This window comes from Canis aureus, chromosome 5 (assembly GCF_053574225.1).
Source record: "Canis aureus isolate CA01 chromosome 5, VMU_Caureus_v.1.0, whole genome shotgun sequence".
Classification (NCBI taxonomy): Eukaryota; Metazoa; Chordata; class Mammalia; order Carnivora; family Canidae; genus Canis; species Canis aureus.
Genome location: NC_135615.1, coordinates 69,297,964 through 69,311,903, shown reverse-complemented (window position 1 = coordinate 69,311,903; position 13,940 = coordinate 69,297,964). Strand labels below are relative to the sequence as shown.

General features: G+C 41.3%; 1 protein-coding gene across 10 annotated transcripts in view; it reads left to right on the top strand.

The window, feature by feature from the left end:
* Positions 1 to 10,869, top strand: part of S100PBP (S100P binding protein) — a 53,615-nt gene extending 42,746 nt beyond the window's left edge. For 6 of the 10 annotated variants that reach the window (XM_077898638.1, XM_077898633.1, XM_077898634.1 and 3 more), the window contains 2 exons: positions 6,282 to 6,369; positions 8,236 to 10,869. In XM_077898638.1, the coding sequence (XP_077754764.1) occupies positions 6,282 to 6,369; positions 8,236 to 8,377 (230 nt within the window). In that variant the 3' untranslated portion in view covers positions 8,378 to 10,869. Of the gene's footprint in view, positions 1 to 4,059; positions 4,644 to 6,281; positions 6,370 to 8,235 lie in introns of those variants that run through there. The other 4 variants (XM_077898640.1, XM_077898643.1, XM_077898635.1 and 1 more) reach the window with 3 other exon arrangements.
* The last annotated feature ends 3,071 nt before the right edge of the window (positions 10,870 to 13,940 follow it).

Sequence of the window (13,940 nt, the reverse complement as noted above, 5' to 3'; positions counted from 1 at the left end):
GATCAAGAGTCCAACGCTTAACTGACAGAGCCATCCAGGCACCCCTAAAAATAACTTTTTTAAAACAAAACCAAAAATTGAGGGAGAAGAATGGCATTCAGATTTTCATAAGTCTCTTGTAATGCCTGGCTAGATCCTTACATGTAGTTCTGTGCTCTGTATCATGTCAGATAGCCTCTTGAGAATTCCATAGCAGGCTTTTGAGAGAATGCAAGTGGAAAGAACAAATAACATCTTAATGTTGTTACGAAAATGATTTTGACCTTGTAAAGCCTCAGAAGGGTGTTGAGAGACTCTCAGGGACTCTTGAATACACCTTGAGAACTACATTTCTATTGTTTACCAGTCTGCCTTCAAATAATACACCACTTAACATATAAAATAAGGCCCTAATAACAGTACACTTCCAAATCTCCAGGAGTTTTTTGTTGTTGTTTATTAATTTATTTAAGTACTCTCTACAGTCAACGTGGGGCTTGAATTCATGACCCGAAGACCAAGAATGCGTGTTGTTCCAACTGAGCCAGCCAGGCACCTCTCCATTCTGTTTTTTTTATGCTATTGTTTTTATACATTTTACACATACACATATTTTTAACCCTTCAATACATTATTTTCACTTTAAACAGTTATCTTGTAAAGACTTTTTTAAATGAAAAAAGTTATATTAACTCACATATTTACCATTTTCGGTGCTTTTTGCTTTTGTTTTATTTACGAAGTGTGTGTTTTGCCTTCATTTTTAAACTTTTTATTTTGAAAAGTTAGAGACTCAGAGACAAGTTTCCAGGTTCACCTCCAGGTTCAGGTTTCCCTTCTCACAGGAATAATGAGTCTGAGCAGTCTGAAAACAGTTGTTTCACATATTTTGTCCAGTTTCTAGTTACTTACAATGGGGCGTAAGCCCATTCATCTTGCCTAAAAGTAGAAGTCTCTGCTTTGATTGTTAAAGGAGATCATAAGCAGTGATGGTTACTATATACATTCTGCTTCTGCATTTGGCATTATTGTTGAGAACATTCATATGTAGCCCCATCTAATACATCACTTCAGAAATTAGTTATAAATGTAATAATGCCTATTTTTTCTTTTTCTTTCTTTCTTTCTTTCTTTTTTTTTTTGCCCTGTCTGCAAGGAAAATAAGTCAAGATTTGCACTAGACCATCGCAGTTTTGTTGGCCTAGAGGTGACACATTTGCATTCTTGTTTTCCAGTTAATCTTTTTTCCTTTTTATTCGTGTATTTATAAAAGCAGTAGCTTGCACCCCTATAACACAGTTTTTTTTTTCTTTCTTTCCCTTCTCTGTTTTAGGTATTTTTTTGATTGCAAGGAATAGAGACCTTGTGATTGCCTTTAAGTAATTGAGTTTAAGGATTTACAGGAGAAGATGGAGATTAGGCACTTAAGAACATAGTTAGTTCTTACAGTAAAAAGAATCAGCCATGGATCCAGGCCCCATTCCCCCTCAGAAATAGGTGCCTTTGTTCCCTGTTCAGGTTTTCCTTGCTAAGTTATTCTCATTCTTCTAATCCTTCTCTGTGACCAGTGCTTCTACTGCTCTCCATTAGCTGCCTCATGTGTCTGTTGTCTCCTGGAGCCCTGTGTGTTGTTCTCTCTCATTCTCATTACTAAAGCCGACAGTCACATTCCAAAAGAGAGTGTCTGATTGATTGACTTAATGACCTGTTGATGTCAGGCTAGCTCTTATGTCATTAGCGAGCTAAGAGATTCTCTGTTTGTGGGTCATGTGACAATTAAACAGGGTCATGTACAAAGTATGGTGGCATCTAAAACCTGTCAGAAGGGCCGTTGGCAGAGCAAGCATACAGCATCTTCCATTCTTCCTTTGTAACAATTGATTGACCTAACTTATTAAGGACAGTTATTAGACTGGATTGTCCCCAAAACTAGCCAGCTACTATTTATAGACTAAGGTTTAGATGAATTGCTTATCTCATTCCTGTAATGTTAAGGGTTTTTTTCCTTTTACTTTCATTCTTAGATGAATTTCATTCTTAGGCACAAAACAAAGGACAGTCTTCGCCACCTTTTAGCCACAACTTAAAATAAACCCATGGTACTGATTGTTGGTCCAAGAAAGCCCATCTGTTAGAGACTGTGAAGAGAAAATTCAGACGTTTCCATTCTTGTCAGCATCTTTAAATTTGGCAGAAGAGATAGGAATTATGAGCTGAAGTAGGGTTTTGGATTATTAGCTCCACCTGGGTTTGAATCCTGGCCTTCCCATTTACTAGATGATAGATGAGTATCTTTTCTAAACTTCAATCACTAATAAAATGGAGATCATGTTATTCGCCTCATGTGGTGGTTAGAATTGATAGGGTGAATGCAAAGCAGTTAGCAGAGTGCCTGGCATGTAATAAATGCTTGGAATGTAGCTCACATTATCTCTAGATCATTAAGTTTTATTAAAAAGAGGTTATACGAGTCCATCAGTAAGTTCTTATTGCTAAGGAAAACTAACATTTCTTGGTGTATGGGCAGAGACCTGATTATTGAATACTTGTTTACACAGTGCTGTGCAAGGTACCAACTGGTTATATACAGAGACATACTGTGATATGATTCTTGCTTTCTAATCTCCACTATGAAATATCAGTCCCAGAAAAATTTTTAAGGGAACTCCACTCAATGGTATTGTTGGAATTCAGGTTCTGTTACTGTGTGACCTTGGGCAAATTATTTCTCTGTGCCTCAGTTTCTTCATCTGTGAAACAGGGAAAACACCTCATAGGATTACTATAACAGTGAACAAGTGAGTTAATATATGTAAAGCTCGGGACGCCTGGGTGGCTCAGCGGTCGAGTGTCTGCCTTTGGCTCAGGACATGATCCTGGATTCCCGGGATCCAGTTCTGCATCGGGCTCCTTGCATGGAGCCTGCTTCTCCTCCCTCTGCCTGTGTCTCTGCCCCTCTCTCTGTGTCTCTCATGAATAAATAAATAAAATCTTAAAAAATATATATATATATATATATGTAAAGCTCGTAGGACAATGTCTGATAACATGGTAAGTGCTATGTATAAGTTGCTACTGCTAGATTGTGCTAGATTGTGTAGAGAGAGAGGCAGAGACACAGGCAGAGGGAGAAGCAGGCTCCATGCACCGGGAGCCCGACGTGGGATTCGATCCCGGCTCTCCAGGATCGCGCCCTGGGCCAAAGGCAGGCGCCAAACCACTGCGCCACCCAGGGATCCCCCCCCTTTAGTTTAAAGTGAATTTATGTATGTATGTATGTATGTATGTATTTATTTGACAGAAAATTCAAGCAGGGGGAGGGGCAGAGGGAGAAGCAGACTCTCCTCTGAGCGGGTATCCCCCGCCCCGCCCCCCGGGGCTCAATCCTAGAACCCTGGGATCATGACCTGAGCCGAAGGCAGACGCTTAACCAACTGAGCCACCTAGGTGCCCCAGGATAGGTTTCTTTGTTAGGGGGCTTACAGTATATCTTTAGCCTCTATCATCAAGGCAATTGTATAGGATCTAGCTGGTAAGAGATGAGCGAGCTGAAGGGCATGGTCTACAGATAATCTCATTCCATTTTGAGATTGGACACCACGATACGTGTGTCTTGCAACCCCTCCTTTGGTGATGCTTTGGCAGGAAAAACATATCTCGAAAGTCTTACAAAGCTGATTTTTCACTCACTGAAACTTTTTTTTTTTTTTACAGGCCTAGAATGAATAGGGTGCTAGTGATTTGAATGTAGGATATCGGAAAGGCAATCTGAATTGAAACCTTTGATTTTAGCTTAACATATCCAGCAGGCAAGGGGTTTTCTAATCTAAAGCTACTTCCCTTTCCTTTTTTTTTTTCTTTTTAAAGATTTTATTTATTTATTCTTAAGAGACACACAGAGAGAGAGGCAGAGACATAGGAAGAGGGAAAAGCAGGCTCCCTGCAAGGAGCCTGATGTGGGACTTGACTGCAGATTCCAGAATCACCCCCTGAACGGAAGGCAGATGCTCAACCACTGAGCCACCCAGGCGTCCTGCTACTTCCCTTATTAAAGGAGAATTTTTTTTTTTTTTTTTTAAGATTTTATTTATTCACCAAAGACACAGAGAGGCAGAGACACAGGCAGAGGGAGAAGCAGGCTCCATGCAGGGAGCTCGACGCGGGACTTGATCCGGGGTCTCCAGGATCACGCCCTGGGCTGAAGGCAGCACTAAACCGCTGAGCCACCTGGGCTGCCCTTAAAGGAGAAATTCTTTTGTGGTTTTATATTTCCTTCTCAAGAAGTGAGATTAATATGTTTTCTTCCCATATTAGTAAGATAAAACATCTTTTCATTATGTTTATTGATCATTTGTATTACTTTTGTGAATTGCCTACTTGTGTCCTTTGACCTCTTTTGTTTATGAAGAGATTACTTCTGTAGAATAAGGGCGTTAAAACTTTGCCAGCTCTGTTTCAAATATATTTTTCATTTTGTTAATTGTCTTCTTTTACCTTAGGTTGTAATTTTTTTATTTTAACTGCACAGAAGTTTGTAATCTATAAATTTTTCCTGAAGTATGCCATCTTATTCTGGTTAGAGAATTTCTGTTGGGTGTTATAAAACATGTCATAGTTTATGTGTAGACTGATCCACTTAATAAACACTTTTCCCTACAGAGAGAGAGGTGATTGTCACATGATTTGAAAAGTCTTTGCAAACTAACATAGGCTTGTGGCTGTAACACCATAACAGTAGCTAGCACATACTGCACAATAGCTTTTGTCAGGCACTATGCTAAATCTTATATATACTGTGTTCGTAATATTCAGCTTCATGCTGGATAGTATTAATGTCTATATTTCATAGATGAGTCAGGTGGGCCTAGAAGAAGTAAAATGATTTGCCCAGGGTCACAGAGCTAGTTAGTGGCAGGATTGGAATTTAATTTAACTCTGTCTAATTTTAAAGTGTATACTTTCTCTACAAAGCTTGACTTCTTGAGGCTTCCAATAATTAGAGTGGTCCTAAAAGTTAAGTAAATATCTTTCACCAGAACTTGAAAAGATGGTACGTTAGCCTAGATGAACTACTTTTGATTTCTGAGAGTGTAGTGGAGAAGGTAATGAGAAGTATGTAAGCTAGTCGAAAGAAAAGTCTCTACTGTCCAGGGTAGTAGTTTTCAACGTGTGGTTCCCAGGCCAGCAGCATCAGCATCACATGGACATTTATTAATGCAAATTCTTAGGTCCCACTGGAGACATACAAAATCCAAAACCTCTGGGGTTGGGATCCAGTAATCTGTTTTATAATACTTCTGCTGATTATGATGCATGTTAAAATTTGAGAACCACTGGTCTAGGGAAATTATGTTGTTCTCTCTGATCATAATTTCTGTTTTTGTGAGCTTTAGCCCAAGTCTCAGCCCTTATGTGCAAAATTGGCATTATTGGATGGTGGCAAAAGCATGGAGTCAAACAGGGGCTAGTTTTGAGATTGGTTTAATTAGCACTTAAGGCAAGTCCACCTCTGTGAGCCACAGTTTGCCATCTCCAAAAAGATGTTCATAACATCTATCTCTATATGAGATATTTATTAGAATTAAATGAGATAGTTTGAAAAGTGCATAGCATCTTGCCAGGCTCCCAGGGGTTTCAGAAATTGCCTCCAACAATTGTTCTTGTTTAGCAAAAAGCCCCAGCTGCCTTCTATTCTCAACTTCTCTTGTTTTTTTAATGTATTTTGCTGTCTTGTATCTCCGGGCCTTTGCATTAGCTCTTTCTCTTGGATACCTGCACCCCCACCCCTCTTAACCTCACTAACTTCTAGACATCCTTTTGATCACTGCTTCTGGTTTACTTCCCCTGGAGAGGGCTTTCTCAAATCCCCACCCTCCAGTCTCTGTGCTCACATAGCAGCCTATGTTTCTCCTGTCACTGCACTCATCACAAGATTTGGAATCGCCAGTCTCCTCTATAAACCTAATTGAGGGCAGGTACAGTGCCTTGTCTACCACCATATTCTAGGGACCAGTAAAGTTCCTCATATACTGTGGGAGCTAGTAAGTGTTGAATGAATGAATGGTGGCTGTCATTATTGCTGCTCCATCATCATCATCATTATCATCATCATCATCATCATCATCATCTGAAAGCAAGCTCCCCTCTCTGGCTTATAGTTTTTGTGCTGACTGCTTGTGATAATCATAGATAGTATCAGGACCAGTGCCTGTTTTCTCTTTCCCTGAAAACACATGCTTTGATCTAGGCTGACATGGTAGTTCACTGAGCTGCTTCCTAACCACGATCCCTCTGTGTCACAGGTGCCTTGGGGGAACTGTATGCCTTGATGGGTCAAGTTCATCATATGCAGAACCCAAAATGGCAGCATCCTTCGGACCTCACCATGCGGTGAGTGGGTGATTAGGAGGAGGAGGGCAAGGGTAGAATTTGGCTACAAGAGGAATGTGGTGGGTAGTTCGGGTGTAATTGTTTAATTCCAGAGGTGGGAAAAGAAACAGAGTATAATGGAATAAGAAGTGAGCTGAAATTCAGGAAATGGGTTCTGTTCTAGCTTTGCAGTTTATAATGTAGCTATATGATTTTGATCAAGTCATGCCACCTCTTTGGTCCTTACATCACTACAACTAATAAGTTGGACTTACTGATGTCAGAGGGCCTTTCTATTTTGAAATCTTCTAGATTCTTGATGTAGTATGGCTTTACAGATTTATTCAGTTACTTTGATCCAGATACTGAGAAACTTTGGAGTCACCTTGACTCCTTTCTCACCCCATATTCAACCTATTAGCAAATTTGTAAGCCCTACATATAAAATATATCCCAAATCTGATAATTTCTCATCATTTTCACTCGAACTGTTGCAAGTCTCCTACATGATCTCCCTGCTTCTGCCTTTGCCTGTCTACTATTTTCAATTCAGCAGCCAGAGATTCAGATTCTCTTCTTTGCTCAGAATGTTCCAGTGGCTTTCCATGTCACATTTCCCATCTTCATGATCCCCTAGAAGGACCATGGCCTGGGCTGACATGGTTAGCTTGCTGACTGCATCTCCTACTACTCTTCTTCTTGCACATTCTGCTCTAGTCCCTCTGGCTTTGCTATTTTTCGAATGTCACACATGCTCCTACCTCAGGGCCTTTATACTCAGTGTTTCCTCTAGAGTTGCCAAAATTATAGCATCATTTTTTTGGTAGGATTGTTATTAGCATTAAATGAGGTGAAGTATTTAAAGAATTCAGTAAGTACTTGCATATAGGGTTAGATAAATGTCATAAAATGTTTAAATTATTTTTAACTTTGGCTGTTCACAATCACTTTTGGAGATGTCTAAAAATGAAGATGTCGAGACCCTGCCTCAAGGGATTCTAAGTCATTATGTCAGGGAGTAGGGGCAAGAATCTACCTTTAGAAAGCTTCCCAGGTGGTTATTAGGAATAGCTGGAGTTGAGAATGAGATCACATTACTTCAGAGGGTCTTATGCAGAATCCCAGCCTAAAGGACTGGTGGTGACTAAAGATCAAGAAAGTTTACTTTGATTCCGTGCTATTAATTATTTAGTCTCTAAACTTGCAGTGTGATACTCACATGATGACTTACCTTCTCTGGGAATTTTATTCTAATTTTAACTCCTGTGTCCTGAGCAACCTTGAGCTGTGTCAGACAATGAAGTCCTGATGCAAGCAATGAAATATAGATCCTGTTTTAAATGTTCCTTGAGGGAGAAAATATTTTTTCACTACTAAAACATTATTATACATCATATATTAGGTTTTCTTAATATTTGTGAATATGGCACACTTCACCATAATACCTGTGCAGCAACTGGTTTTAGAGTTAGAAAGAAATAGCACTTACTCTGTGCCTTTCTTTTCTTTTAATTTTTTTTTTTTTATTTATTCATGTGAGAGACAGAGTGAATGAGAGCATGAGTGAGGGGGAAGGAGAGAGAGAGAGGGAGAAGCAGGCTCCCCACTGGCAGGGAGCCTGACGTGGGGCTCGATCCTAGGGCCCTGAGTTCATGACCTGAGCCGAAGGCAGGCGCTTAGCCCACTGAGCCACCCAGGTGTCCCACATTGTGACTTTCATATAAATAAAATAGTATAAAAATTCTAAAATTAAGATTGAAAGGTAAAATCAATATCTGATATCCAAAAATAAATTCTTAAGATAGTTGTCTAGGCCATTTTCTGTGTACAAATAGCCATTCCAGCTGAAACTCTCATCTTGTTTTTATTTTCCTTCTCTCCTAATAGAAACTACGCTCGGTTCCGGCAGAAACCTTTGCAAAGATACAGTCTGACTCAGTGGGTCGACAGGAACATGCGAACCCACCATCGTTTCCAGCGTCTCCCGGACTTCCCAGCGAGTCCATTTGTCTCATCCCATCAGCAGTGAAGGTCCCTATCCAGGGTCTTGTTCAGAGCAGCATCTCATCTTTTGCTCTTTTGTGCTTAGTAGATTTTGAATTTTATTTTTCACAAGATTTTTATTTAAAGAACTTGTCACCTTTGGAAATTCCCATTGCTGACTTGAGAATTTTTTTTTTTGTATAAGGTCCTTCTTGTTTGTCTGTGTGCATGCATTTAAGCACTGTTATTTTTTATTTTTTTAATTTAAATCAAAGGTGGCCACTTCTTGAAAGCCAGCATTAAGCCAGAATACCTAGGCTCAAGCCAAACCCCAAATGCAAACCCCCACCTCTACACAGAGGTGAAGTCTACTTCTGGTGCCCAAAAGAAATCATCTTGTAATCTCTTGTAAGGAAGAGATTACCAGGCTGCAAGCCAGTGTGAATTATTGCTGATGACTTATAAATGGACATAAGTCACTTTTATCAACCCCTCTTACTTTTTTATTTGAATCTCCGAGTACTTGTCAGTATTTTAAAGTTGGTAATCCAGGACATTTGAAGTAGGATGGAACAGGACAAAAATCCTGTTGAAAGGACAAGTTAAAAGTGTAAATGTTCTCTCCTTTTTGTACTTACTAGCTGCCTTTATTTATTTATTTTTGCTCCCCCACCCCCATTCTTTATTAAATTTGTTTTGCACAATAGATTTATAAATCTTACACATCTTAGCTCTGACATAGGACTGCTGACTAACCCTTGTTAATCTGTGGTCTTGTGACTGATTGTCTTTTCTGCCTTTACTCAAGGATTTTCCTTCTTTTTTCCCTGGCGACCATTGTGCTCCTTAGGTTCTGTTGATGTGTTCCTGTATCCTGTTAGACCCAGTTATGCCTCTTAAGAACGCCTCCCTGCTCTCTTCATCAAGGAGCTTCCCACATAGTCTTAACTCCAGGAGGGTTAGAAAGCCAGTACTACTGAGGTGTGAGTTGCTCTTCAGTTTCATCCACTCAGCTCCACCTTCAGTCTTGAGTTGATGTGTCAGTCCGTAAGCTCCATCCTGTGGGAGAGACTTGGGAGAGGTGTTCTTTTGTCTCTGATTAGTTAACAAGCAGTGCCTCTAGCTTCTGGATGTTACCATTTTCTTTGGTCATACTCCTGGGACACAGTTTGACAGAACTGCTCCTGTGGGTCTAATGTATTTGTGATTAAGCCTATGTACAAAAGCATTACCTGATCTTAAGGTTTGGTATTCTAACTTAAGTTGATGGACTTTGTGCAGCCAGCCTGGTGGATGTCTGAGGAGTTTGTTCTCCTTTCTTTACAGACGGCTTTAGATGTCTTTCGGAAGATCTTGCAGTCGGGCATTCATGCTGTTGCTCACCCTCTTTGAAGGCTGGGACATAGTTATCAGCATCGCCTGTGGTGCTGGGCTAGCAGCCTCTCTTGGGTTTTGTTGGTTCATCAGCCCCACCTTTGTATGTGAGAACCCCATCTTAAATACCCTACCCTGCTTTAGAAACTGACTTGGTGAAGGTTTGGTCATTCAAGCCACCAATAAACTTAGATGGATGTCCCTAAGTGTTTACTGTTTTTACCTAGGTGAGGATTCTCTTCCTTGGACATTAGGTTTAGATTCTGGGACCAAATGCAAAGTTCTGTTCAAAGGCAAGAGTCAAAATCTATTATTTTAGTTGGCATAATGGACATTTACTACATTATTCACTTTTCCAGATTTCCCTAAATTAGCAAGATGGAGTAAGAGAAGCAGACATCTACCTTTGGAATGACAGCATAATAAAAATTAATTGTAGCTGGAATAACTAGCACTGTAGCTGTCTAGTTCTCCACAGACAACCCAAGGAGTGAAAGGACAGCATTTCGCTTAGGCTCATGTTCCTGCATTCCTGGTACAGGAGGGTTTAAGTCTGAATGTGTGATGGCAGCATTGCCTTTGCCAAATCAAATGAGTGACGGGTTAACTAGAAAATGTGACAATCACATTTCCTCTTTGCTCAAATAATTCTGTTTTTCCAAAGCGTTAGCAGCTTAATTAAATCTGTTGGACTGGGGGAGGAGAGAACTGTTCTCTAGCGGTTAACATGGTATTCTTGAAGAAGAAAAAAAACAAAGCCAAAGAAAACTCATTATCAGGCATGTTTGCCTTAGAAATGGTAGTGGGTAAAATCTGGAGTTCTAATCTGTTTTTAAAGCTGCATATCTCATATGTGGTCTTGGGCTCACAGTCTAGTATTTCCTGAGTTCTTGAGTAAGGGTTATGTGCATTTAACTGCCTACCTAGCTTTCTTCCTTCAGGAGACATTTCTCACCACAGTGGTCTTGACAAAGAGTAACAATGTGCTATTTACAGAAGTTTACTTATAAGAGCCTGCAATAACCTATAGCTTTGCATCTCTCACAGGCCTGATTGACTTGAGTTGTCAGGATCAATTACGAAACCGAAGTTTGGTGCCTCCTCTTTATCATGTTTTTCCCTTGTACCAGTTGTGTTTAATGTCATTAAAAAGAAATAAAAGTTCTTGTCGTGGCACATGTACTGCGGCCGTCTGTTGCAGGCTTTGAAAGGAGGGTTCCATCCTTTTCTTGTGTAGGCAGGTTAGTGGGGTCTGGGCGGGGGTGGCAGTTAGTAGAATGTGGTACTGGGGAGGCGAGGGTGCACGCTCCCTATTCTTTTGAGGGTAAATTACAGTGTTGAGAAAGGCTTTCTAGCAGTCAAGAAATGTTGAAATTGATTGGGATTTGCAGCTACATATAGTGCATGTCAGGAGCCTGACATAGGGGAAGCCTGAAATATCACTGTGCTGCTGTTTTTGCAGAAGGGGGAGACGGCTCAGCCCGATCAGACAAACACTGCCTCACATTCCTTCCCATGGCTGTGTGGTTGACCCCTGTCTGCCTCTCCCAAACTGGTGCTGATCAGGGAAGAAGCTGAGTTAACCCAGAGCATTCTCCCTTTGAAGAAAGGGATATGGCAAACCAGAACTGATCATCCAAAATTGATGGTAGTTCTTAATCCAACTTCTCCAGAAACTGACTGCTCCTGAACCTGGGATGCAGGTGGAATAAGTGTGGGTAGATAGGGGAGACATAGCGTTCCTTACATCCCTTTTGTGAACCTAAGCTTCTTAGATTTACCCCAGGAAACAGGATGAAGGCAATAAAAGCTTGTCACCTATATTAGCCAATGCTTATAAAATCTCAACTCATGCTGAGTAAATAAGTACCAACATGTTTGGACAGACTCTGTCTTGCTGTTACATAAGTTTTGTCTAATGGCTGTTCTGTAGTCCAGGCAAAAGCTTCAATACAAATTTGCTAAACACTCAGCTATTTGATACTGTCTCACTCTGAGGTACTCCTAACCTATACATACCCATTTTGTTTCTCTCAGGTGCAGATCCTTTGTCTAGTAGTTGCTTATTTCCTTTTTAGCAATATGTTACTGCAGACATCAAAGGTTTCAGGGACCAGGCTGCATTCTCTGAAGTGGTGGTGTTCCTTACTTACCCTTAGTTCATTTTTATGTTATGGAAAAGTGAGGAGGAGGAGAAATGGACCTTCTCTCAAAAGAATGGGGTCATTCTCTAGCTTGTTTGGAGCTTTTTACAGGAAGAAAAAAAAAAAAAAAACCCAACCATCTAAAACTAGAAAGCAGAGTTCCCTGCTTTTCTTTGTGTTGTCCTGCTTTTCTAAGAGAAAACAATTATTCCTAAGCTGGTCCTAAGGTATGCTTGCTTTGTATGTCAGAACACCTGTCAGGAAAAAAATTTCCACTTGTCACAGGAAATATCAGCTGGTCAGCAGTGGAATTCCTTAATGAACAAGCTGCGCCTTTTCAATCCTCCCCACCTGTCCTCCTCTAATGACAACTGGAACATGTCACAGACAGAAAATCTGACCTTCCCCCAGCACCCATTGAGATGGGGGTGGAATGTAACCTTTTGGACAACCTGTAAAACTCCCCATGTAGTAGTCCAGAATCATTATAGTTATCATTAAAGGAACTATTTGTATATGAGGATCTCCTCCGACTTAGCTTCAAGTGACACTTGAGGGTTTGGAAATATTGTACTGATGGAGTTTGGTGGGGCTGGAGCCAGGGCGTGTGTCCCATTTATGGAAGCAACTTGTTCTTGGAGGCCACTTAAAAGCAAAATCCTAAAACTCAAAAAGATTTCAAGAAGGTGAAAAGTAACATAACAGTCTGAAATGTCACATGCCTGGAATGGTACGATACTACATGTTTTTATAAAGGGCTGAATTTAAATAAATAAATAAATAAATAAATAAATAAATAAAGGGCTGAATTAGAGTTCTTAAAAGTAGATTCTAGAAGAGGCCACTCTGAAAAGCCTGGTTTGAAGGAACAGGATCAGAAAGGGGAAAGGACTCTTGGCCCACACAAACAGGGTTCTTCTTCCTCTCCCAGACCCTGGGGCTTTCCCTCTTGTTGCTGGGAGGAAGGCCCCCTGGCACCTACTCCAGGTGGTCAGTAGGCTCTGGGGTCCTGTTCTTAACCTTTTTCTTGACAGATAAGGAAACCCACCCCCCCCCCAGAAGTAGCTGGCCTGAGGGGTCACTTGGGGTCAAGGCAGAGTCCCGCCTCTGTCCAGCATCTTCCCACAGGCCCTGTGTGGCCTGCAGGTCAGGCCTCAGTCTCTCAAGAACTTGCCCACCCCTGTTCCAAGTCACAGTTATAGGGTTCTACTGTATACGATGGCTGGTCCAAGAAAAACTCAGTTGTAGAACTTGGGGTTTTAGGGAGGTAACTAAAGGGAATAGGGTTTATCTAAACCAGAAGTGTTCATTAGTCTCCCGTCCCCCTTAACCCTCTGCTGATGTGCTACCGGCACTGCTAAATTTCCATTAGCAGTGGAAATTGTCAGAACACCTATCAGTGTTCTGCTAAATTTCCATTAGCAGTGCTTGCTGGCCCCATATGGCTATCTGTAGGTAACTGCTGCTGACTCAGGGGTGTCTCCACCAGGTGGCACTAGATGGGCACACAAGACAGAGGGCCCAGCAAGTACCTCTCTTGGGTTTAGAGTTCTGGGTGCTGGCAGATTTCCACTTTCCCACCCAGCCTTTAAGACTTGCTTTCCTTGGGGATCCCTGGGTGGCTCAGCGGTTTAGTGCTGCCTTCAGCCCTAAAATCGAGTCCCACATCAGGCTCCCTGCGTGGAGCCTGCTTCTCCCTCTGCCTGTGTCTCTGCCTGTGTCTCTGTGTGTGTCTCTCATGAATAAATAAAAATCTTTAAAAAAAAAAATAGACTTGCTTTTCTCTTGGAACCTTCCAGAACAGTCTACCCTAAGTCCTGCTCATCTGACCTTTTCTCTCCAACCTCTTGCTGGCTCTGGACAGGAGTGTTCGAGGTGTACCATTTACTTACTGGTTTGCTCACTGGCTAATGACATCATTACTCCACCCTTCAGCCTGCTATTGGGATCCTAATGATGTTCCTTTAACCGCCTCAGACAGCATGCTGGGAACACTGGGCTGCAGCAAGCAGCTTCTGCAGTTCCTCTTCCTTTCCCTCCCCACCCTGGGGAGAAACTAGAATTGCATTCCTTCGGTCAGGGAAATCACCC